The 25,804-nt window shown below is 49.9% G+C and overlaps 1 protein-coding gene across 4 annotated transcripts in view; it reads left to right on the top strand.

Annotated features, from left to right (window-relative positions):
* The window catches only part of UNC5D (unc-5 netrin receptor D), a 90,845-nt gene that overhangs the window by 43,517 nt on the left and 21,524 nt on the right, over positions 1–25,804 (top strand). For all 4 annotated transcript variants that reach the window (XM_086865530.1, XM_086865528.1, XM_086865529.1 and 1 more), the window contains exons 3-7: positions 1,705–1,848; positions 4,643–4,746; positions 20,778–20,958; positions 21,324–21,491; positions 21,922–22,086. In XM_086865530.1, coding sequence (XP_086721656.1) covers positions 1,705–1,848; positions 4,643–4,746; positions 20,778–20,958; positions 21,324–21,491; positions 21,922–22,086 — 762 coding nt within the window. The remainder of the gene's footprint in view (positions 1–1,704; positions 1,849–4,642; positions 4,747–20,777; positions 20,959–21,323; positions 21,492–21,921; positions 22,087–25,804) is intronic.

Genomic DNA, 25,804 nt, shown 5'->3' with positions numbered 1-25,804 from the left:
AAAATGCAAATAAAAGCAGCCAAGAAACCTGTGTTTGTTTGTTGCAGGGGGAATAAATATTTGAGGGACTGAAGGGATTCTGGAGACAACTTGGGGAGCTGTCAAGGGTTTGTCCCTGTCTCTGGGTTTCATTTGTAAGCCAGCCTTAATGAAAAGAAGAAAAAATCCCCTTTTCCTGTGGCTGGAAAAGTATCAAATATTCTGTATTTTTGTACAGGATTTAAAGCTTGTCTGAGCTTCCCCTTTTGGAGCATCCCCTGTGAACCCCGTCCCTCCTCCTGCCAGAGGAGCACAGCGACTTCCCAGTGCCTTTGAGGAGTGGCTGCCCAGCTGTTAATGATGCCTGAGATTAAGTGGAAGCCAATTTTTATGGAGTTCAGGTTTAGAATTCTTGCTGCTTTATAAACTCCACAGGCATGAAATACGGTGAGATTGGGTTTGCCTCCATTTCCAGTGGAGGGGAAATAACTGCCTGGGGACTGCACCGGAGGAGAGAGGAACAAGAACTAGGCCTGAATGTTTTCTATTTTCATTTAATGTTTTTCTGACTCTTTCAAATGGTTCCCAGCGCCAGGTTTGGCTTGGATTTCCTCTCCCCAGGCTGTCATGCCAGGTGGCTGCAGGTCTGGGGAATATCCCAGGGGTGCCACACAAAAAGTGTGGGAGGATTCTGGAGCTCTGAATTTACCCTCAGCCTCTGGCTGGGGGAAACGCTCCTGGTCTGAGGGGCCACGGTGCTCAGCTCCCCCAGTGCTTGAGGGAGGTTTGACAGGGCATGGAGATGTCGTTTAAAGACATTTCTATTGCACCTGATTGAATTCCAGACAAACAAAAAAGGTGAAGGATTCTGAGGGAGGAGCTGCAGAGATCACGGTGGGGATAATTCCTGGAGCCCGGTGCCTTATGAGCGCTCATCTTACAGAATTTCACTAGCGGCACTAATTGAAGTAATTAAGGCTTTTCCCTGGCTGCAAGCGGCAGTGCTGGTGGAAGGGCAGGTTTGGGTGCCTCGGCCTCGCCCCGCTGCCTGTCCCTGCTGACTCTGCGTCCTAGTTTAGGGCAAATTAGGGAGGAAAACTCCAAATGGGGGTTTCCCCAGGGAAATGACCCCTCCCCACCAACTGGTCCGGGAAAGAAAAAAAAATAAATTCCTTGGAGAGAAGTGGAAAAAGCTGTTTATTTAACAGAAATTGAATAATATTAAATAATAAAACCTCTTGCTGTTCGATGGGATGGTAAGTCTAGGAAGAAAAGTCCTTTTCATGTGGTGTAGCTCGGCTCGCTCGGGTTCTTATCAATCCCTCTGGCGCTGGAAAGTGCCGAGGCCCAGGCCCCGGTGGGCCACAGGCGTGAGCTCCCAGGGTTTGGCTGGGTGTTCAGTCCAGAGCAGGTTTGCACAGATCCAAGAGAAAGGGAAAAAAAAAACAAAAGTCCAGGGAACTCCTCTGCCTCAGCTAGCTAAAACTAACTAAAAGCCAGAGAGAAGCTCTGTCCCGCTGTCTGTCCGTGCTGCAGACACCACAGTCCAGGAGCAGGGTGTGTGGGAGTGATGTTTTTCCTTAACACAAACTGCAGTTTCTTCTTCCCCCACTTCACTCTCAAAGCCAGTCTTAAAGGTGCAGAACTTAATATATAACATAAACCAGACGATTTGGGATACCAGTATCATAAAGTCACCCCAGGACATTCTGCCTCTCCCCACAGGGCTGAAGGTGCGCGAGGTTTCCATCAACGTCACGAGGCAGCAGGTGGAGGATTTCCACGGCCCCGAGGATTACTGGTGCCAGTGCGTGGCCTGGAGCCACCTGGGCACCTCCAAGAGCAGGAAGGCGTCGGTGCGCATTGCTTGTGAGTAAATCCTGCTTTCCTGGGGCTCTGAGGGCTGGGGTGCTGGGTTTGGGGTTAAACTTCCATGGATGTGGTCAGGCAGGAACATCCCAGGAACCACAGGAGTCAGCAGAGGAAAAAACACCTTCCCTCCTTTCCCGGGATAAACCCATCCCCAAGAGGCTGCCACAGGAACCCTGCAGGGCCCTGAGCTGCTGTTGGCAGGGAACAAACGATGGAGCTGCTGACCCTGGAGACTTTAGGGAAGGTGGGGGATGATGTTCCACTCCTCACGCCCTTGATGTGCTGTGGGGTCGTCACTCCCCTCCCACAGACCCTGCTGGGGGCCACAGGAAGGGGAAATGCTCCGAATGCCACGGGGACTGCAGAGACACAACCCCAAACACAGCTGTCACCAGGAGATGCTCCAAGCCTCATCCCGTTCTTGGAACCAGACCTGGGATGTTTTCCTGGCAGAAGCAGAGCCTGACACCGCCCGTGCCAGCAGAGAATTCAGCATTGCTTCCCCCAACCTATGGTGAACCCTTTTCCTTTGAACTCCCAGCTCAGATCTTCCCTTTCCTCTCCTGGGAAAGGAGGTGCAGCCTGCAAAGAGCTGGGAGAAATGTTCCCTGGGAGAGGAGGGCAGGAGCAAAGGCAGAACCTGAAGGGAGACTTTGCAGGGAGTGTTCCAGCAGTTCCTGACAATTTAAAAAGGTGTCTTTTAGCAGGGTAAACATTTGACAGGATAAAACAAACATCTGTCAGAAGTAAAAGGACAGTGTAAGAAAACCTTCATTTAATTAATGGCAGAGTTTTTTGTTGGCTGATTCAGTCTGAATGTCTAAATACGTGTAAATTCAATTTTTTATTTCACTGCATTAACTGTCGTAACACTGAGCCAATAATTCCCCTGCATTGCCGAGCTGAAAGGACCTTTATCTGAATTGAATTTTTATTGACTTTTCTCCGTGCTGTGATTTCCCAGCCCCACAAAATGGCAATCTGAGCCAGGCTCAGCAGGAGCAGGAGCAGCAGGAGCCTTTCAGCCCCTTACTGTGGGATCAGCTCTTGCCAGTGCCCCCGAGACCCCATTAACCCCACAGCGCTGTGGAGAGGCTCTTCAGCTGGGCCTGGAGTGTTCTGGGGGAGCCTGGAGGCTTTGTGTGGGAGCTGAGCTCCTCTCTGCCCATTCTGGGCTGTTTCTGCTCAAAGCCGAGTGTTTTGGTGGCAAAAGCAGCAGTTTGGGAGGGCAGAGGTGAAGGGGCTCCTCAGGCACAGCAGGAACATCCTGGGGTGGGATTTATGGCTTGGGGAACACCCTGGGAAGGTCAGGGATGAGACCCTGCAGGTCCAATCTCTGACAGCACCCAGAACGTTCTCCCAGCGCCTCTGGGATGGGCACTGAGGAACCGGCGGCTTCATTTCATCCCTTTATTTCAATTTTTCACTGAAATCCTGAAGTTTCTGAATTGTGAGGCAAGTCCAGAGTGTTGCAGCACTTTATATTTCTCCGAAGAAGCAGGTGAGTATTTCTTTGTGATAGTGGGGAAGGCAAAAAGGGATCCTGCTCCATTTTTCAGCCTAATAAAGGCATTTGTAGGCACAAGCGCAGGCCGGTTGTTAATGAATGCCTTTTTAAAGAGAGCGCTGGAAAATAAATTGGTTGTCTGTGGAGGGAAAAAAATCAACATTAAGAAAGAATCATGGAAAGGAGCATGAGGGACTGTGAGCATCTCCCTGCAGCCAGCAGCCTGCTCAGATGGGTCTGGGTGGTTTTGGGAATGGCGGTGCCAGGGCTCTATTTCATCAGCTGTGAGCAGGGCAGCGAATGGAGTCAGTAAATCCCCGCTGTGGGACACTGGGAACACGAGGAGAGTTCCTAAAGGAACCTCCTCCAGCAGGAAGGCACATCCCTGGGGGTTTGCTTCGCTTCCACAGCAAGGGAATACTCTCCAGGTATTCCTGGGAGAGATCCAGTGATCCTGGCTGGATCCAGGTGTGCTTCATGTCTGTTCTGCTCTGCCCAGGCACCCAGAGGTGCTGCAGCACTGCCAGACACTCCTGCAGCTCAGTTTGCACCGGGGCAGCCGTGCCTGCAGTTTGTCCCCAGCCTGGAATTCGGTCACAGGTTGGACCTGATGATTTCAAAGGTCTCTTCTGACCTGGTTCATTCTGGGATTCTGTGAATTGCTCCCAGCCTCCTCCTCCTCCTCCTTCCTGCAGCTGTTCGGGTGAGATCTGCACAGAGCAGGGTATCAGACACTGCTCTGAGCAGGGCAGGGCCCAGCCAGGCTGGTTTCTCTCGCTCCCAATCCAGTTCCAATGCCCTCGATTCACCCACAGCACCTGGGGCTCCCACCTTGTCCCTGCTCTGAGCTCTCCAGTTGTGGGAAGGCTCTGGAGATGGGAGGCACGGCTGGAACCTGGGCCTGGGCACTCTGGCCCTGCTTGTGTCAAACTCAGACAGCCTTGGAGAGTGGAGGAGTGGGAACACAGCTGAAGGTGGTGGGATCCAGGGATCTGGGGTGTCCTGGAGCTCTGGGATGCCCAGTGCCACACCGGGAGTGCCAGAGTCACCCACCCCACACCCCCTCGAGCTTTGGGGCAGGAGTGCCAGTGGTGATGAACTCTTGCACCCAAGGAATGCCAATGGTGAGGAACTCTTGCACCCAAGGAATCCCAGTGGTGATGAATTCTTGCACCCAAGGAATCCCAGTGGTGATGAATTCTTGCACCCAAGGAGTGCCAGTGGTGAAGAATTCTTGCACCCAAGGAGTGCCAGTGGTGATGAATTCTTTGTCCAACCCTGCAGATCTACGGAAGAACTTTGAGCAAGACCCCCAGGGCAAGGAGGTTCCCATCGAGGGGATGATTGTCCTGCACTGCCGGCCCCCCGAGGGCGTCCCTGCGGCTGAGGTGAGGTTTGCGATGGGCACAGGGGCACAAGGAAAAGCTTTGGGATGGGGGAAGGATGGGGGAAGCAAAGAGCTCAGCTCCTGTGTGGTGCTGGAGGTGCTGGTGCAGGGCTCTTCTCCCCCAGAACGCTTCAAGTGTCCTTTTTCAATTTGCTAGGTCCACAGAAGTGTGGCTTTTTATCCGAATTCTGGACTGTTTGCTGAGAAATCCTGCTTTTCAGACAATTTTCAAGTCCTGTGCTTCCAAACTGAAAGCAGATTGTTGCACATTTTCCCAGGAATTACTTTTCTCCTCCAAAAACAAGACAAAGTAAAAGGCGAACCTAAAAATATTATGATAAATGGTTGCTGGGGAGAGAAAATCTGCTGCAAGTAATAATTTGGTGGGGTTTGGCTTAGCTTTAAACAGGCTTTTTGTGATGAGAGCTGGATCTTAACAGGAAAACGATGGGGAAGCCTTAAAACGGCAATAACCAGGCTGCTCTTGGAGGGAGAGGTTCGAAGTGGGTTGTGTTTAAAAATCCACTGCAGGGGCTTTAAAACCCAAGGAAATGTTGAATTTTAATTGCACCCTGCAGTTCTCTCCAGCACCTTCTGGGGAATGACAGCAGTTGGATCACTCAGGAGTTGGTTTTGCCCCTTATCCCCAGCGTGGCTGGGGTTGGTAATAACTGAAGGAAGAAAAGGAAAATAGACCCCAGAGAAATGTGTGCTTTTAGTTAATGAGAAGGGATTGCAGCAGATGTCCCTGGAAATAAAGAGGAGAAATGCAGAGACACCATCAGTGAGGCAGAAGTGCTAAAGGAGAGGAAAATGAGGCAGAGATGGGCTCAGTGAGTGGCTGGATTTGTGTCCAGCTTTCTGGTGTGCTTTACTCTGTCAGTCCAATTTCTGCTCCGACCTTCTCCTCAGCTCTGTGGTATTTGCACTCATTACCAGGAAAATGGATGTTGCATTGCAGAGAATTGCCAGGATTGCTGGATGTGTGCTCTGGAAAATGGATCTGGTTTGTAGATAAAACAAAGCTCCACAGGTGTGACTCCCCAAACATCCTTGGTCAGATTGAATTTTATTGAGAATTTTAGATTTCTTTGAACTGGCAGCTTTACATTCCCCACTTAAACAGGGAGTCTGTCTTCTATGGAAGGCAGGAATTATGTCCAATGAAAACCTGACATTTTAATTGCTTGCTCCAGATAAAAGTGGTGGAGTTCCAAACGAACCCTGATTTACTGCTGTTGACAGTAAAATTGTTATTGCTGCTAATAAAGCTGGTAAATCTCACCAGGTCAGATTTGCTTTGCCCATTAAAACATCCCATAAAGGCTCGGGCTAATTCTGGGCTCATCGAGGTAAAGAGTCTGCTGCAAATAATTCAGCATCTTTAGAAAGTGGGTTAAACATGTTAAAGCAGCCCTGGCCCTGGGCTGGGGGGATAAACTCAGCTTTATTTCCAAGTTAAAGGACACCATGCCCTGATTAACACACGGCTGGGGAACAACTGGGCCACAAAACTCCCTCAGTGACTGCTCCACTTTTCCGTGGGTGCTGAGGGCTTCAAAGCCCAGTGCTGGCAGCCAGTCCCTGGTTCTGATCCAGGAATTGATTTCATTAGAGTTTGGATGCAGCTCTGGATGGAAACATAGGGCTGGAAATAACTCGGGACAAAGGAGCTCATCTGGTGTTCCATGAGATGCAAAGTGGGAGCTGACTGGGGCATTGTCGGTGTTTGTTCAACCCAGAGCCAGATGGAAACGGGAGGGAAGGAGGCTCCAGCCCATCCCTACTCCATGCCAGAGCCTCTCCCTTGGTGAGGGTTTGGTTATTCCAAGTGGAGAACTTCAGGAATGCTGTTGGAGTTTGGTTATTCCAGAGCTCCAGGAATGCTGTTGGAGTTTGGTTATTCCAGAGCTCCAGGAATGCTGTTAGAGTTTGGTTATTCCAAGTGGAGAACTTCAGGAATGCTGCTAGAGTTTGGTTATTCCAACAGAGAGCTCCAGGAATGTTGTATTCCCACAATCCAGGCACATTTCCTGTGCTTGCCACCACCCCTCAGGGCTGGGGAGGGCTGGCCCAGGGCAGCCTCTGAGCATCCCCCGCAGTTCAGACACTTCACACCTGGAGTGAAACCCAGGTTCAGCCCGGTTAGTTATGGGAACCAGCCCCATCATCAGGGATGGAGTCTTCTTCCCTGGAATTGTTTTATCTGGACCTGGAGGTGCTGAAACTCTCTTAAACCTGAAGCCAGAAGCTTTAAAAGTAAATGTTCTTGACCTACCCTAGAGCCTGGTGTGGAAATTCCTGCCATCAGCCCTGAAGGTGAGGAAGGCAGGGATATTTTCTAGTGGTGGCTGGCACAGTTTCCTTGGAGTTACCTTGGATTAACTCCCCAGGATGGAAAACCTTTCTTTCCCACTGTTCCCCTCCCCATTCTGGCCACTGCTCAGATCCTCTCACCTGGCACTGATGCTGCCTTGGCTGGTTGAGCTCCCAGCAGCTCCTGGTGCTTCTTAGGGAATCTCTCATCCTCTCCCAGGGTGCTGATGGCACTGTGTGCCCTCAGGGCCACCCCTGGCCCTGCCTTTGTGCAGGAACGGGAATGTGGGGATTTTCCTGGGCAGCATGGCGCCACTCTGTGCTAACCCCATGATTCAGTTATTTAGCTCTGGGGTGGGGCAGCAGGGGTTGCACAGGGATCCCAATTCCAGCTCCCGGGAGGGTGTTTAGGCAGAATTCCTGCAAATGAAGTTTTGTTGGGAGCAGTGTCTGTTGCTGCCATCTGTTCCAGAAGGAGAGAGCAGCAATGGGAATACCCAGATTAAGTTTGCTTTTACACATGTTCATTTCTGCACACAGCAAGTACAAAACCAGTTAGGCGAATGTGGATTAAAGGGCTGGATCCACAGTCTGAGCGTGTCTGAAGCAAAAACAGCTCAAAACCCAGTTTGTGTAAATGAATTTCCCAGCAGTGGAAGCTGGTGTGACTCTGAGGCTGCTCTGCTCACACAGCTCAGTGTGGTCAATGGTCTTTAAGCTGAGTAACACAGCAGTGAGAGCAAAATCCAGGGATTACAAATAGGGAGCAGCAAAACTCCAATTCAGCTCTGCCAGGGCGGCCTCGGGAGCCCCAGACCCACTGGGCAAGCCCAGGGTGAGGCTGCTGTGCCCTGGCTCCCTCAGCAGCACATCTCAGCTGCTCCTGCAGGCCACACCTGGAGAGAGCCGGGGCAAGGAGCAGCTCCCGGAGCCTGCAGCCCCTTCCCAAGGATCTGATGGCACTCACATGGAGCCAAAGTGCCCCTCTGGTGCTGGAGCTCCGTGGGTGTGCCTGGGCTTGGCAACACCAAATCCTCCTGTGGCAGTGGGGAGAACAGAGTGACTGAGTCCTGCCTCGTGTGTTACCCCTTGAAATCGTCAGGATAACCTTGGGGAATGCTGAAAGCGTTCTGGATCCAGGGACAGGAACCTCCCTCTAAGTAGTGTACCCCATCCTGGAGCTGCTGCTTTTCCAGGACAGATCCAGCTCAGCTGCCCTCAGCCTCTCTGCAGCCCACCCTGGATGTATTTCTGATCCTATAGCCCACCCTGGATACATTTCTGATCCTATAGCCCACCCTGGATGTATTTCTGATCCTATAGCCCAGCCTGGATGTATTTCTGATCCTATAGCCCACCCTGGATATATTTCTGCCCCTATAGCCCACCCTGTATTTATTGCTGCTCCTGCAGCCCTTCTGGATTTATTTCTGCCCCTATAACCCATCCTGGGTTTATTTCTGCCCTTGCACTCTTTGGGAGCAGGTTTTCCATCTCCAGAGTTCTCTACAAAGCAGAGAATGAGATGTTTTTACACAGCTCTGCTTTGGGGAGGTGCTGGGCTTTGGGGCACCCTGGGTGCATCAACACAGCGGAAAAAGAGGAAGAAAACCCAAATTCTGGTGCTGGGCAGGCTGGAAAAGGCTTTGAAATCCTCTTCTCATGCATTTACATAGCAAGCAGAGAGAGCTGGTGAGCAGCTGTGCTTGCAGGCATCGGCACCCAACCCAAATAAATTCAGTTTTTATGAGTTAAGCATGGAAATGAAAAAGAAAATTCAGCATTTAAATAGAGCAGCTGAAAATCCCCCACTGAAGCAAATGTTGATTCAAGTCTGGAGAGTCTCTGCTGGCACGGGCTCGGTGGGACCGGAGCCCTTCTCCTCACCATTGTTATAGATACATTTGATATTGTTGGCTTTTCGCTAATATTAAAATGAATGTTATGTGTATAAGACTGGAAATTTTTGTTGTAGTAATATGGTTTTCTTTATTTCTGTTATTGATGAAACTTAGAAATAGTGGTATAATACATGTATGTTAAGCTATGACATAGCATTAAAATAAAAACTACTTTTGTCTGTATAACCCAAAGACTGAAAAAGAAAGTTGGAGACCCTTTTTTTTGTTTTTGTAAACTCTCTTATCCAGATGAGGCCAGCAGTGACCAGAACTCTGGGGGAGGAATTTATTGCATTTCTGGGATCAGGGAATGTAAATCTCAATGGCATCAAGAGCATTGATCTATTGGGAAGGGGGCAAGAGAAAACTGAACAGAAGAACCCCAAAGATCCTAAGCAGAATGTCTGAATATGTGTGAGAATTGATGGATATGGAGCAGGGTTCTGTTTTTAAGGGACAATCCTTTGTCAGTGAGGTGAATGCAGAGACACCCGGCCCTATCTGTATACTTTGCTTTATTTTTAATCCTAATTGGTTTTTTTATTAAACTTTTAAATGCTATAAAAATGATGTGAACCTCATTTTTCACACTGTTGATGGGAGCTGGCCTGGACAGGAGACAGCTCTGGGTTCCAGCCCGTTCCCAGGGAGATATTTGGGAAGTGTGTGCAGGAATTGTGTCCCATGGCTCGGGGTGTGCTCCTGAGGGCCGGGGGGACCCTCAGGGACCCTCTGGGGACCTGGCCCCGGCCTCGGGGCTGGCTGGGCCCTGGGGTGCTTCACTCCGGAGGAAACCATGCTGATTTTGGCACTGCTGACAGTGGGGAAAGGGAGGGAAGTTCCCTCAGAAACAGGGGCTGGAATGTTGATTTGGTCACAGTTTGGCTGTGCAGGCCAGGGCCTCTCCGCTCCCAGGGCCGACCTCGGTACTGCGCACAGCCGCTGCTTTGGGGAATTTCGGGAAGCAATCTGGGAAGGGAAGAGAGGCTCCTCTGTCCCGAGGACATTTCTAAAGCTGTGTTTGCCAGGGACACGCAGCATTTCCTCCAGGGATCACCTTCAGCTCCCCTTAGAGCCCTCACACATGGCCCTGGCACCAGGGAGAAACCCTCACCAGCCTCATGGAGCAGGAACAGAACACTGAGCTGTGAAAAACCAGGTTCACATATTTGTTTTTATAGAATTTAAAAGTTTAATAGGAAGACAATTAGGAGATAAAAATAAAGTATACAGATACAGCCGGGTGTCTCTGCATTCAGCCAGGAGAGCACACCTTACTAACAAAGGATTGTCCCTTAAAAACAGAACCCGACTACATATCCATAAATTCTCACACATATTCAGACGTTCTGCTTAGGGTTTTTGATGTTCCTCTGTTTAGTTTTTCCTTGCCCCCTTCCCAATAAATCAATCTTCTTGGCGCCACTAGGTTTTATGTCCTCCAATAACGGGTGCCATAAATTTTTCCTTTGGAGGGCTTGGAGGACTGCTCGTCTTCATCTGAACAAGATAATCTTAGGATGCAGGGGGGTCTCCAACTATCTTTTTTAGTCTCTGGGATATATAAACAAAAAGTAGTTTATACTTTAATATCATGTTATAGCCTAACATATATATGTATTATACCACTATTTCTAAGTTTCATCAATAACAGAAATAAAGGAAACTATATTAATACAACAAGATTTTCTAACCTTATAACCTTCATTATAATATTTGCAAAAAGCCAATAATATGATATGCATTTATAACACCAGTCACCCTCCCCAGCCTGCACAGTGCATGGAGTTTTTGAGGCAGAACGCTCCCCACCTTGGGGCAGGGCTGGTTTTTGGGTGTTTGCTGTGTCCTGTGTGAGTCTGGCCCATTGCTCTGTTACTCCCCAAGAAGCTGCTCCTGGCTCCCAGCCCCCAGGAGCCTCACGCTGCTTTGAGGTGGCTGTGAAAAACGAGGTTCACATGATTTTTATAGGACTTGAAAGTTTAATACAAAAAGACAATTAGGAGATAAAAATAAAGAATACAGATACGGCCGGGTGTCTCTGCATTCACCTCACTGACAAAGGATTGTCCCTTAAAAACAGAACCCTACTGTGAAAAACAAGGTTCACATAATTTTTATAGAATTTAAAAGTTTAATAAAAAAGACAATTAGGAGAAAAAAATAAAGTAAAGTCTACAGATACAGCCAGGTGTCTCTGCATTCAGCCAAGAGAGCACACCTTACTAACAAAGGATTGTCCCTTAAAAACAGAACCCTGCTCCATATCCATCAATTCTCACACATATTCAGACATTCTGCTTAGGATCTTTGGGGTTCTTCTGTTTAGTTTTCTCTTGCCCCCTTCCCAATGAATCAATGCTCTTGGTGCCATCGAGATTTACATTCCCTGATACCAGAAATGCAATAAATTCCTCCCACAGAGTTCTGGTCACTGCTGGCCTCATCTGGATAAGAGAGTTTACAAAAGAAAAAAAAGTCTCCAGCTTTCTTTTTCAGTCTTTGGGTTACACAAACAAAAGTAGTTTTTGTTTTAATGCTATGTCATAGATAAACATACATGTATTATACCACTATTTCTAAATTTCATCAATAACAGAAATAAAGAAAACTATATTAATACAACAAAATTTCCCATTCTTATACACATAACATTCATTTTAATATTTGTGAAAAGCCAACAATATAATCTGTATCTATTACAGGGCACATCCTCAACCTCCAGTGCTACACAGAACGCCCGCTGTGCTCAGCTCCTGGCCCCGGAGCGCGGCTCAGCTCAGCCTGGAGCCCGTGAGAGGGAAGCTGCAGCAAGCGAGGCCCAGGCAGGGCAGGGGGGACGTGTGGGGAGCCCCAGCAGAGCTCAGAGCTGCCTCTGTTTGCTCCCCAAGGTCTCCTCTTCAGCCACCCCAGCCCTGAGCAGCTTCATCAAGGGGCAATTGTGCAGCCCTGCCCTGGGTCAGGCACGCAGGGCCAGGCTGCAGCCAGAACCTCAGGCCATGGGCTGGCTTTGCTTCCTGTTCATCAATTCTGACCTTTTTATAGGCACTGCTGCATTCTGTACAGCACAGGATAGAAAAAGAGCTTTTGTTCCTTCTCTTTCTTTCTCTTTTGTTCCTCTCCTCAAGTGAATTTCATGACACATCCTTTCTTTATCTTCTTAGCTGACCTTTCAGTGTTTCTTTAAATAGGTTTTCTCCAGTCTGTGCCCTCTTCAGTTTCTTGAAACTCTTCATTTTTGGGGGAGAAGACACAAAAAAGAAAGACTGGGGTGGTGTTTGGTACTGATGGCGTGTGAGAAGAGTTTGAGGTGATCCCATGGTGTGTGAAGTCCTTCCCTTGCAGGGCCCAGAGACCTGAGCTCAGCCAGCTGCTTCTCAGAGCTCTCAGCTTTAAATCATCTCCAGGTGCTCTGGAGAATGAGGCTGTGAGCTCCTAAACAGGTCCAGAGCCCTCACCCCTGAGACCCCCCTTGTCTGTGATGTTCTGTGTCCCTGACTGGGCTCACAGCTGCTCATCCCCATCCCCATCACTGTCCTGAGCAGCTCTGGAGGGATTTCACATCCACAGTGCTGGCAGCTCACCCGTCACCCTCCGTGCTCCCCCGAGCTCGGCAGAGGGGTTTTCCTGGGGTCGGTGACAGCAGCGTTTCCTCTGCACTGAGGAGCAGGGACAGCTCGCTTGTCACCCTGAGCAGCTCAGGAGGAACCAGGCTGAGTGACAGGTCCTGCAGCAGGCAGCAAACACAATAAATTCCACCCTCCGAGCTGCTTCACTGCCGGTAATTCCTTCCACCGCCTGCTTCCCCCAGCCCTGCGGCTGCTGTCAAAGCACGGCTGAGCTGTAACCTGGAAAATCCGTGGTCAACACCCATTTAATGAAGTTTGGGATAATCTCTGGGTTGTGTGTTCGGCCTTATTAGTGCTTCAGAGTGTAAAATATTAATTCTGTCGGGTACAGCAGCAAAAAAAAAGTCTTTTGGTAGGTGATAATCCTTCAGGCAGGTGTGCTGGGGCGCTGGGGGAGTGTCACTGCTGCCTCCTCCAGCGGTGACAAACGGGCTTTGGAGTTCTCAGCTGTCAGGGCTTGTTCCTGTTTCATTCAGTGGGCTTGAAAATCAGGTTTGTAAATGTTCCCTCGACTGGACAGGGAGCTGCCATTCTCTGCACTGGGCTGAAGCTGCAGGAGTTGTTTGGTCACCTCCTTGAGGCCTGGGTGTGATGTGGAAATGAAATCTGCAGGTGTGAGACCGAGAAATGGGGCTGTGAAATGGGGCTGAAGCTCCCCCAGTGCAGGGTTCATAAATTCTGTCACCATTTCCCTCTCCTGTCCCTCAGCAATGTCCCTGCCCTGCTATTACAGTGCCACATAACCCTGACATGAGAGAGAAATGTTCCTAAACCTCAGGCTTTCAAATTAATAAACCCAAACCCAAGTTTTAGCTGGCTGGACTCTGCTTATCTTTATCTGAATGGTGCTGAGGGCATTTGGAGCTGCAGGGAGCAGCAGCAGGAGCCAATTCCCACCTGGAAATCTTGGGATGGAGAGGGGAGCAGCAGCAGGAGCCAATTCCCACCTGGAAATCTTGGGATGGAGAGGGGAGCAGCAGCAGGAGCCAATTCCTATCTGGAAATCTTGGGATGGAGAAGGGAACAGCAGCCAAGCCCACTGTGAGGCACGAGATGCAAACCTGAGCCTTAAAATTCACCCTAAATCCCTTTCCTATGAATGCCCCCTCAGACCAAAGCTGAAATTTTAGCATTAGCAGGAACTTGCAGCTCTCCCGACACCTCCTGTCTGCTCCGCCTGTGGTGCAGCTCTCACGAGTTTCTGGTTCTTTTTGTTTGCTTTGTTTTTGTTTTGGGTTTGGGTTTCTTTTGTAATAAAAGGGCAGCTGTTGTGCTAAACGATTGCTGATAGTTTACTGTTACTGAACTATTACTGTTGAGTGCTCTGCAGAGGTTTGTGAAATACTCTGAAATATCTTTATCACATAATATATGCATATATTTAAGATTTAAATGTGTTGTATCCAGCGCTGCTTTCTCAAATGTTTAACACAGATTCTGACATTTTAATGGAGTGCTGTAGATGTTCCCAGGAATATCTGCCTGAGCTCCAAGGGTTTATTTACCGCCAGGGCTTTTAATGGAAATGTAAAAGCATTTCTCTTCTGGGCAGCGCACATTCCACCGTGAGCACATCAACACAACGCCAAACCCACATAAAATTCAAAAGCTGCGAGGACTCCAGAAGCAGCGAGAGCCTGTTTTACATAGGTTTGTGTATTTATGGGGCTGGCACACGCTCGCTCAAATGGGCAGGATAATGGGGCTGCAGTAAAACACCCCGGCAAAGCAGGCTGAGAGCTGCAGCCTGCCATGAATCCTGCTGCAGCCACAGAGCAGGGTGGGATTGCTCCGTGCAAACAGCCTGCATTTGTCCAGGTGCTTATGGATCCTGCCTCTGCAATAGCAATATTTGCTTTGCTTTTAAGGGATATTAGTTACAAGTACAATAAATGTGCTTCATTTCTCACCGGAGATATTTCACTCCCAGGACCCAGCCCGGGAATGTGCAATGTCTCGTCTGTGATTGATCTGATATTTAGATTGCGATTTTTAGCTGCTTTTAAGAGCAAATTCATAATTTTTATCGTTTCCCATTCAGCAAAGATTGAGAGCTGTCGTAGCTCGTCCATGACATGCTGGTCTGCACTGATTTTATAATGAGGGGGTCTAATGATGTGTCAGCCTCTTTATTCTGTGAAACTCTGCCTCAGTTAAAGCTGTTTTGTTTGAGGTGCTTGTGGTGGACAGCACAAAACCAGTTCCATTTCCAAATTCCAGTTATTTTATGTTCTGTTACACCTTCAGCCACGCTCTGCCCTTCCTCACCCGCTGCTCCAGGTGTTCCCATTCTGTGATTTATTCTGGCAGCAGGGGAATTTGGGGTGGTTTGAGCTCCAGGAGTGGTCAGGACTCCTCAGGGCTGAGGGCTGAGCTGCTCCTCCAGCCTGGAGCTGCTCCAGCCCTTCCCTCCCAGCCCGGGGTTTGTTCCACAGCCACCCCCAGGTCCTGCTGCGCTGTCCCCTGTCCTCCACTGCCCCCAATGTGTTAAATCTGCCACCCCATTTGTCCCTGCACCACCTACCCCAGCCAGTGGCACTTGCAGCAGCATCTCCAGGTGCCTCTGCTGCTGATCTTGTCCATTTTGCAGCCCTTGGGGGCACTTCAGGCCCTGCACATCTCCCCTTCAGTGGGCACAGCCCTCTCAGGCAGGCAGGGGAGCTGTGCCCGGGGTTTTCTTCCAGCAGAAAAAATGTTTGTTTTCCTTCTGAGATTTGGCTGGTTGTGAATAAATCAATACAGCCAGGAGGTAGCGAGGTCATGAAATAGAAATGCTGGAGCAAAGCACTTCTGAATTAGATTGCTAAACTGAGAAGAAAAAAGACGGGAGATAACTTTGTAGTTCCCCTGAATAGATAATTCCTTTTTATACAGACATGTGCTCTGGGGCCTCTCTGGGTTTGATGTGCTGCTTTGCAGTGGTGTGTGTTTTCTCTTGCCCTGTTGTCAGAAATGTTTTTAATTTTGAATGCTTGAACATGAAAGGATAAGTTGTGAGACTTTATCATTGTGTTTGTAATCATGGGGATGATTGTGTGAGTGAGTCCTGCAGGGATTTGGGAAGTTCAGGGTGAGGGAGGTGGGGACTGAACCAGCTGGAGGCCCCAGCAGTGGTGACACTGAAATGCTTTAATGGTTCGGGAATGTTCTGCCTCTGGGCACAGAGATCAATACCTCTTTTAATCGTAAGCAGCATTAACAGGGAAAGCAGGGAGTTGTGAATCTGGTGCCTGTTGCATTCAGTTCTCAGTGACACAGCCAAGTGTCCCACATTTGTTAACTGACTGTTGTATTTCTGTAGAGTTTGGGGTTAAATACTGCTTCCAGTGTGGCCACAAAGATGATTCTCTAATGAATCTAAAGGTGTTCAGTGATCTCTCAGGTCCCTCCCAACCCAGACCTCACAGCTGACCCCATCTGAAGGCTGCTAACAAAAGGAACATCATCAGGTATCGATGATGGCTCAGAACGTGAGAGAACAGTGGAAATACAGCCCTGGCAGGCTTTGGTTTCAATTACTGAAAGCTTCCTGTGATGATCTCCTTATCTCCAAGCATTTCCTGTATAAATGTGATCCTGCCTATCAGGACACCACGTTAGCAAAACCCTGAAAACATCATCACCAGCAGCCTTATCTAAAGAGATAATTCAGTGTCAGCAGCACTTGAATTACCGTCCAAAATCTGCACCCTGAGAACCGGTTTGGAATGAGATCCGTGGATTTCTCTGTATCCTGCAATCCGGAGCTATTTGGCAAAACAAAAGTTGAGGCTCAGCTGCTCACCTGCACTGCTGAGCTTTGCAGGGACGGGGATTTGAGCTGCAGCAGGATAATTTATCTCTCTGCTCACCATCAAATCACTGAAGTCAGGCCGTGTGTGTGCTCCGTCCCACTGGGAAACTCCCATTCCTAATGACCTTTGGGGTTATTAATGCTGATTTGTTCATCATTTGTGCATGGAGATAAAAAACAGCGCTCCAGTTAATGGTAGACACTCCAAAAATAGGAATAAAGATAAACTTATCTGGGATCTGATGATGTCTTCACCAAGCAGACAAGGTACCATTAGCAGTGGCATTTTTAGCAATGGCTCCTTATCCCAGGGATCCAAAATAGCCTGGCTGAGTCAGCTCCTTGCCCACCTCTACCACTATAAATTGATGCACACGTCCAGGCTGTCACCTCTCCCTGTACACCGATTCCAAATCATATTTTAATTGCATTTTGATGCAGTCCCTCCCCTGGTGGCCTGCGCTCCCCTCTCTGGTTCTTCCATCAGTGAGAGAGTTTGGGATTTCAGAGGAGGAGCTGTGGCCTGGCGTGGCCACAAATGAGGATTTCTCCCCTTGCTGGTGGAGGTTTGTGCAGCAAAACATCCCTGCCCGCCCTGCAAGGGAAATAACAACACAGGAATGGGCATGGAGGGCTCAGCTGATCCCTCTGGCCACCACCAAGTGCATCCCTCAGGGCAGAGCCTCCTCCAGCTTCCCCAGCACGGCCCGGCCTGATTTATGGGTTAGTCAGCGTGTCAGATTCCTGTAATGAGATTATATATTCAATCTAATGAAGGAAAAATATGCTTACCAGCCTGGTGTGACAGTGCTGTGATTAAATGATTCAAGAACAGAGTTTCCTCAGTGGATTAATTAAAAAAAAAATGCAGCAGGTACAGCTGACCTGCTCCGGGTGTTGTGAGGGGCTCTGGCACGGGATTAATGGCTTGTGATGGTGTTGATAAAATAATGACAATAAAGGCAGGGAGGAGTGTGTGAAGCTCTTGGGTTGATGTTAAACCCCTCCTGTGGGTTTAACATGATCTGTGCTGGTGGAGGTTTCCCCTCCTGGTTTGAGTCCCAGGGTGGAAAGGAAGATAAAAGTGTGACAAAGGCTCTTGGAATGGGGGGCGCCTGCCCTGCCCATCCCCATCCTAATTCCAGCCAGAACAGTGAGGAAGATCCCTCCAGCTTGAATTTTGAGGAGCAGGAGTTCCATGTTTGAAGAAGGTGATGAGGTTTTTGCTGCTTTTCCACCTGAGAGAGGGAGAAAAGCATCACCGTGCACTGTGCTACCAGAGCCCTTTGTGCTGTCCTGGGTCACCTTCCCCACCTCAAACCCTGGGACTGGGAGCTGCCTCAGGGGCTCAGTCTGGTTGGAATCTCAAACAAGGTCACCAAAAAGAGCCAAAAATTCAGTCCCAGGTTTGGGATGTTTGAATGTTCGTCAGAGCAAGTGGTGAGGAACTCTCAGTGGATGAGTTGGGATCAGCTTTGTTTTTCAGGGAGAAGAGTTCTCTAACTCCCATAATCTGCCCAGGCTCTGGGGTGCTGAGCTGATTTTACTCTGATAATGCCATAAGCTGGTCTGTGATAATTGCTTTCTGTAACTGGGACAATTTATGATGATGCTAATTGGGCTGCTGCCACCCAGGGAGGGGCTGAGTTAATCCCTGCCTGTCCTGGAGCTGCAGATCCCGATGTGATCAGCCCTCCTTGGAAATTGAGGGAGGGGGGGTTAATTCTGAGCAGATTGAATTTCAGATGAAAAAAAACCCAGATCTTTTTCTACCAACCTACAGCATTTTATATCAGGTTTAAAGTCTGGTTCCAGATCATCAGACTAATTCTTAAAGGGAAAAGGTTTAATTCTGTTACCAGCAACTCTGTGATCTCCACGGTGAGGGAAGGGAACTCTGAGGAGTTCTGAGTTTGCTCTTCAGACACTGCAGTCCAGACCCCACGGCTCATCCCAGTGGGGAGATGTTTTAGGTTCTGCTTTTATTTTCCCTGGTTGCTCTGTGAGTGTTTGTGCGGGGGCTGAAGTTTGCCAAAGGTTACATCCCTGCCAGTGACAAACATCTTTTGTCATCACGACTCCTTTAAATGTATTTTTATCCCACAAATCCATCCCTTGGTTCTCCATCTTTGAAAGCCTCCATCTGCTGAGGCAGAGCAGGGGATGGCCTTGGATAAACCTGGTTTTCCTCAGGGAAGGGGGGCTGGAGTGAGGGGAGCACTGGCAGTGCCATCCTCCCTGACAAATCAGGCTTTGATCTCACGTCCCGGCACTTTGGTGTTTATGTTCCGTCTGTTTAATGTTCTCCCTTCGCCGGAATCATCGTTCTTTTAAATGCTCTGCTTTACTGTAAATGTTTTAATGTTTTCTGCTCGCCAAACCCCACATTCCCAGACTCAGCAAGCACAGGATGAGCTCCCTCCAAGGGTGAGGGTGACAGGAACAGGGACCTTGAGCCCCCCTCACCACCCCAAAAATCCCCTGGCCCGAGGAGAGTCAAAATTTATAAACACACTTGTGAAATAATGAACTCTGGGAATGCTGGCCGTGTTTGTCATTTCTCTGCCCATTTCACTGCATATAAAGTGTGTTCACCATCGAACTCCTGTCACTTGATTTATGCCCGTGTGGCTGCTCCATAATTTAAATTGAATTCCTAATTTCTCTCCTGAAACCCCCTCAGATAATTACTGTTAAGGTTAACTGCAGAAGGGGAACTGAATAGTCAGTGGATTAGTTGGTTGTTCTGAGTCTTAGACCACAGGAAAAGGGAACACAGTCCAGGGGATATTGTCCAGGGAAGGGTTTGGCATGGCTGGAAAAGCTCTGGCACAGCTGGAACAAACTCCCAGGGATATTGTCCAGGGAAAGGTCTGGCATGGCTGGAACGCCTCCCAGGGATATTGTCCAGGGAAAGGTCTGGCATGGCTGGAACAAACTCCCAGGGATATTGTCCAGGGAAAGGTCTGGCATGGCTGGAACAAACTCCCAGGGATGTTGTCCAGGGAAAGGTCTGGCATGGCTGGAACACCTCCCAGGGAAAGGTCTGGCACAGCTGGAACAAACTCCCAGGGATTTTTTCCAGGGAAAGCTCTGGCATGGCTGGAACACCTCCCAGGGATATTTTCCAGGGAAAGCTCTAGCACGGCTGGTTTTAGCACAGCTGCTTGGTCCCTGCCTCCGAGCTGTGGCCAGGCTCCTGCAGGCACAGGGGAAGTGTCCCCTGGCTGGGAGGGAGGGTTGGATGTGGGAGGACAGAGGGATGGCAAAGGGATCACAGAGCTCCAATCTTTTCCCCACTTTCAGTGTGAAACGTGTGAATTGAACCTCGCCCTCGGGTACCTCACATTTGCACAGATGTGTCAAATCATGATCTAATTCCATTGCCACCGTGCAGGATGAGGTGCCCCAGACCTGGAGCCTTTTCCAGGTGGGTTTGCAGCCCTTGGCCGGGATGTGCAGGGCTGGATCCATCCCAGCAAAGCCGGGAGTGCTGCTGTGGAGGGGAATCTGCTGCCTGGCACCAAATGTAATTGGCTTTGATGGTCAGTGTTTGCAGATTTGTTTAGGAACTGGAAAATGTACAAATTGCAGCCCATCTGCGCAGAGCGGAGTGCTAATGAATGCCTGCAGCTACCACAGCCATAAGCTCATTACCACAAAGTTCCAAGTCCTTCCACAAGTTGCTAAACAAGGTTATTCATCTGAACGGAGTGGAGAAGGGAGTTTGACTGCAGGGCACAGCCAGAGCTCCTCCAGATCTAGAAAAGCTATTAGAACAACCCCCCGTTCTTTCGTCTTTTAATAGAATCTGTTGATTTTATTTCTATTTTTAATTTTGCTCTCCTGTGACAGCAGCTTGCCATGCCTTAACTATTTTCTGTTAAGGTTTGGAGTGGAAAGGCGCCTTGCGGGTGACTCCTGGGTGTGCTGAGGGACGCTGGGTGGTGAACTGGAGGAGATGGATTGGAACACATCGTACACAGCGTTTCAGGGGCTTTATGGACCGTGGCAGCAAACACTAATGGTCTCTGTTCTCTGGGTGTTTGTGTCGGCTGGGAATCTGTTATGATGACTCGGCTCTTCCTCTGCGTGCCATGTCAGGCCATTTCATCTTCCTGTTTCTTCACAAAAAAAAGTGGAATTAATAATAATTATTATCTCTTTTATAGAACTGGTAGTTGTCCAAGTGTTTGAACATCCAATGCATGGTGCAGCAGGAGCAATATGTAAAAATATTTCCTATTCTCTCTTGGCTGAGATTTTATTCCACGTTCCTTGAGGAAAAATCAGTTTTTCTAAGTTACCAGCCAAAGAAGCATTTCCCCATCCAGTTAAGGAGGTCATAAGGCCTTTGGCCTGCTCCACATTTTCCTGTGCTCCTCCCTGCCAGGTGGAGTGGCTGAAGAACGAGGAGCCCATCGATTCCAACCTGGACGAGAACATCGACACCAGGGCCGACCACAACCTCATCATCCGCCAGGCACGCCTGTCTGACTCGGGCAACTACACCTGCATGGCTGCCAACATCGTGGCCAAGAGGAGGAGCCTGTCAGCCACCGTGGTGGTCTATGGTCAGTGAGAGGGGCTGGGGGCCAAGAGGAAGAGCCTGTCAGCCACCGTGGTGGTCTATGGTCAGTGAGAGGGGCTGGGGTCCAAGATCAGGAGCCTGTCAGCCACCGTGGTGGTCTGTGGTCAGTGAGAGGGGCTGGGGGCCAAGAGCAGGAGCCTGTGGGCCACCGTGGTGGGCTGTGGTCAGTGACGGGGGCTGGGGGGCAGAGGTGGCTGTGCCTGCATGGCTGATTTGATTTGTGCTGCTATTGCTGCACTGATCCCTCACAGCATCACCCAGCCAAGCCCGTCCCGCTGGCATGGGTTGTGTTCGGTGCTGGGGGGCTCTGGCACGGCCCCACAGCCCCCCCATGTTGGTGTTTTGCAGTGAACGGGGGCTGGTCCTCATGGACGGAGTGGTCCAGCTGCAACGCGCGCTGCGGCCGGGGCTGGCAGAAACGCTCGCGCACCTGCACCAACCCCGCGCCCCTCAACGGGGGAGCCTTCTGCGAGGGCATGTCCGTGCAGAAAATCACCTGCACCTCCCTCTGCCCCGGTGAGTCCCCGCAGGGCTCTGGGGGCCGCGCTCACGGGAGAGCTTTCGGCCGGCAGGGAGCTGGGAAGGGAAAGGGAAATGCAGCTGTGGTTAGGCCCAGCCTGGCGTGGCTGTGAGTGCAGTGCCAGGCACCTGTGGCCAGGCTGGAACTGACCCTGGCACCGCCAAAACCCTGCCAGGACAGCCACTGGCTCAGGGGGAGAAAGCAGGGACCTGGGTGGGGGCCTGGTTCGTTTAGAGGGGAGCTGATGTTAACAACACCAGAAACACAGAAACCTGAGCTGAGAACTTCCTTAAATGCATTATTTATTACATAAAATTTTGCTCTGGAGTGTGTTAGAGGTGAAGTTATGGAGGGAAGAGGTGAAACGAGCACTGCTGAAGGAGCTCAGGTGGCACAGGCAGAGCTGACCGTGTTCCCTGCCCGCAGTGGACGGCAGCTGGGAGGTGTGGAGCGAGTGGTCAGTGTGCAGCCCCGAGTGCGAGCACCTGCGGGTGCGGGAATGCGCCGCGCCTGCCCCACGCAACGGCGGCAAGCACTGCGAGGGCCTGAGCCAGGAGTCCGAGAACTGCACCGAGGGGCTCTGCATCCAAGGTGAGCTGCCACGGGGCTGGGCACGGGATTTGGGATTGGCCTGAGACGTGGGCTGAAGGCCAGGGAACCTCTGTGGGTGGGACTCGTGTCTGAACTATTCCCGTGAAAAGGGAGGTGGTTTTCCATGCGGAGTTTGAAATTTTCCGTGTGGCTGGATTTGTGTTGCGTGTCCTTTGCCTGTGAACAACCAGATGATGCTAAAATCCCAGATCCAGGGGGTTTGCAGGGTGTAACTCCGACCTCCACAAGCAAATGTGCTCCTCAGCCTCTGCCTTTCCTTGCAAGCAAATGGGCAAAGCCCCCCCAGGAGAGCTGCAGGTGCAGCAGCCGGTCAAGGTCGGAGTTTCTCCTTTAGCAGGAGCTAAACCCAAGCAAATCTGCAGCTCCCTGGGAAAGGCTTTGCCCTTCACCAGTGTCTGGGAAGCATCTGGAAGCTGCTGCTGTCCCCAGCACAGGGAGCTGGGCAGAGCAGCCCTGCAGCTGCGCAGGCTCCGTGTGCGGGAGGAATTTGTGGCTTTATCCCTGCCCTGAGCCTGCTCCTGTCCCTGCGGAGGGGCTGTCACCTCGTCAGGTGTGACTGCAGCCCTGGGAGCCATCAGGAGTGCCAGGGCTGGGAGATGCTGCAAATAAGGATGTGTCTGTTTTCTGTAATGTTGTGTTTAACCAGCCCTCTGTCCTTCTCTCTATGGTTCTGCGCTGCCTTCTCCTCTAAACTAAATGCACTCTCTTCTTTTGCCCTGAGATTTTAATGTTTTCCCGGCGGCAGAGAGCAACCTGTGTATTTATTCAGGCTTCAGAGACGCCTGAGCTGAGACCTTCCATCAGATTTTGCTGGGGTCTGGTGGGAGGGGACACTCAACCCTCTGGCTCTGGATTCCAGCACTTAAAATTCCCAGGGCTACAGAACAGCTCCAAGGTGTCCAAGGACAGAAATGAAATTTAATTTATTTTTTTTTTCCTTCCCTGTGTTTTAAGAAAGAATAACCAGAGAGAGTTTGGGAGCAGTGTCATTCACGCAGCTCTCGAGGACTGTGCTGGTCCTGGGGTGTTTCCTGGGGTCTCTCCTCCCTGTGCATTGCTGGGGGCTGGATCAATCCCAGATCCATCCCGGTGTCCATATCCATGGGGGCCGGCAGGAGGATGTGTGGGAAGGGCATGAGGAGCAGCAGCTGAGGCTGCACGGGGGGGGTGTGCCAGCCAGAGGGGACCTGCCACCCCCTGGGCTCTGTCGTGGTGTCCCCAGGTCAGTTGGACATGGCCCCACTCAGGTCACTGCCTGCAGGGACACAGTGAGTGGGAAATGTTCCTGTCCTGCCCAAACTCCCCTCTTTCCCCACGTGGGCTCCTGTGGGTCACTGCCACACCTCAGCCGTGCCTGGGGCACAGGGACAGAGCCACGACTGTGCCAGGGAGCCTCTGGCACTGGGGGAGCCGGGTCAGCTCTGCCCTGTGAGGCCCCTGGGGCTCACACAAACTCCTTTCCTCCTTCTCCTGCGCCAGGGAGGCCCTGGAGCCACAGAATGCTGGAGTGGTTTAGGTGGGAAGGGACCCTAAAGCCCTCCAGTCCCACTCTCCTCCATGGAGACACTTTCCATGGACACTTTCCCCCGTCCCAGGTGGCTCCCAGCCCCGTCCAGCACCCCCAGGCCCTGCTCCAAGAGCTGTATTTCCGTGGGTTCAGCTGGACCAGAGTGTTCCATGTCTCCAGGTGTGATCCTGTCTCTCCCTCGTGGCTCGAGCTGTCCCCATGTCCTTGTGTCACATTGTTCTTAGGGCTGTAATTGCTTTCTCAGCTAACAGGAATTGATGCAATTACCCTGTTTTTTAAAAATCTCTTCTCCCCTGTTCATCTTCCAGTATGTGCCTTTCCTGCTCCGCTTCTCATCCCGTGGGGAATTGTGGAGGAAATGCAGCCCTGAGCCACAGCAAAGCAATCTCTTGGAGGTTTTTTATCAGGCACAACTCGTTAACTTTGCTCCTTCTGTGAGGCAAAAATAGAAACATTCCTTTGGTTAACAAATAAGGACTGAGCTGAAAGGGAGGATGGGAATGGAGGATGCCAGGGAAGAACCAGCCTGGATTTGGCTGGGATAAATCCTGATCCTTTGGATGAATGTTCAGATCCGGACATAGTGAATGAAACAGGGATAAAATGGATCAGCTCTGAGGTTCTTTATTGTGTCCCTGACCAGAGAGTTTGGGAATAACCCCAAGACACCACAGGGGAACATCCCAGCGCTCCCCTTGGCCTTGGATTCCCTGGCTGGATCCCCATGGTCCAGCCCTTACTGAGGAGCAACTTTTCCTTCAAGGAATTTCTCCTGGAAATTGTAACACTTGTGTAGACCCAAACTTCGATCCAGGAGGAAGATTCATGTGAGGTTTGGTAGAGATGAAAAGTTTCCAGGGCTGCCAGATCGATTCCCAGGGATGCAAAGGTCACTTTGACCCCAGACGCTCCCAGCACCTCCCTGCTTTCCTGCATGTTTGTTCTCCCAGGGTTTATTCCCTCCCAGTATTCCCAGCTGGATTCTTTGCCAGGGTGGACTTCTCTCTCGCTCCTGCAGAGGTGAAAGCTTTCTCTTTGCTCAATAAAAGAGAGGGTTTTTTTTTTTGAGAGCTTTTTGTTTTACTTTTATCTGCTTGCTTTAAAGTTATTTTTCCTGACTTCAAAACCTATTGATTTCTTCTCCCAGTGCCCAAAACCAAAACAAACAAGCAGGGCCGCAAGGACTGACCTGCAAACATGTTTTTACTAATGCTCCCCAAAGAATCACAAAACAATCACAAATCATTTCATTTTCCATTTTCCAAGCAGCGCTGCTGCTGTTGCCAGGAGGCTCCTGGATCCAGGAATCTCCATTTTCATGGGAAATGCTTTTCCCTTCGCAGTTTGGTGCAGACAGCCCCTGCCAGCAGCAGGGAAGGGTTTGCTCCACTGCAGACTCAGCTCTGATACCCCTCTCTGGGTGCTTTTGTGCCTCATTTTCCTGCAAAACCAGCACCAACCTTGGGCAGGGAAAGAAGAAACTCATCCCACCAGGGTTTTGGCAAAGCCAAAATCCAACAATCTTCTGGGTTGAGTATTTCTGAACATTCTGAAGCATCCTCACAAACATTAAAATGAAGAGAAGGAGCCTCATAATCCACCTGAGCCTCCCAATTTTAGGGATTCCTTTGGCAGGTTTTAGGTTGTAAATGGTGACTCAAGTGCTTGGCACGAGGGAGGCAGAGAAGGCTCGTTTTTGAGTCCCATAGAAAACCCCTTTTATCCCACATTTTCCATCTGTTGGGGGCACGTGGATGTGTGCATTCATGTACACACAGAGAGGTGCCATTACTGGGGGTGTTTAGGTACCAAAAATGTGAATAAACTGGGCATTTTTATAGCTTATAACTAATTTCAGTGCCCATCACCAGCATTCCATACATCAAACACACAAAGGGATCATTAATTCTGACCTGAGTCTCTTTGCCAATGATCCAGTGCAAGGTATTGAACTTCCTTCTCGCTGAGGTGTAAATAAACAACAGCATCCAATAGAGCCAACAAATAACCTGAATTAACCAAGTGAGAAATTGCTGTGAAGGAACTTCCTGAAAGGGATTTAGGAAAAAAAGAAAAAAAAAAAAAAAAAAAAAAAAAGAAGATGAAGAGAAAAACATGGACAACATAAAATATTCATATTGTCAGCAAACGAGGAGAAAATGTTTCATT

Source organism: Cyanistes caeruleus, chromosome 29 (genome assembly GCF_971803275.1).
Source record: "Cyanistes caeruleus chromosome 29, bCyaCae1.hap1.1, whole genome shotgun sequence".
NCBI classification, from domain to species: domain Eukaryota; kingdom Metazoa; phylum Chordata; class Aves; order Passeriformes; family Paridae; genus Cyanistes; species Cyanistes caeruleus.
The sequence above is the reverse complement of the archived record's forward strand: the minus strand, read 5'-3'. Positions and strand labels throughout refer to the sequence as shown.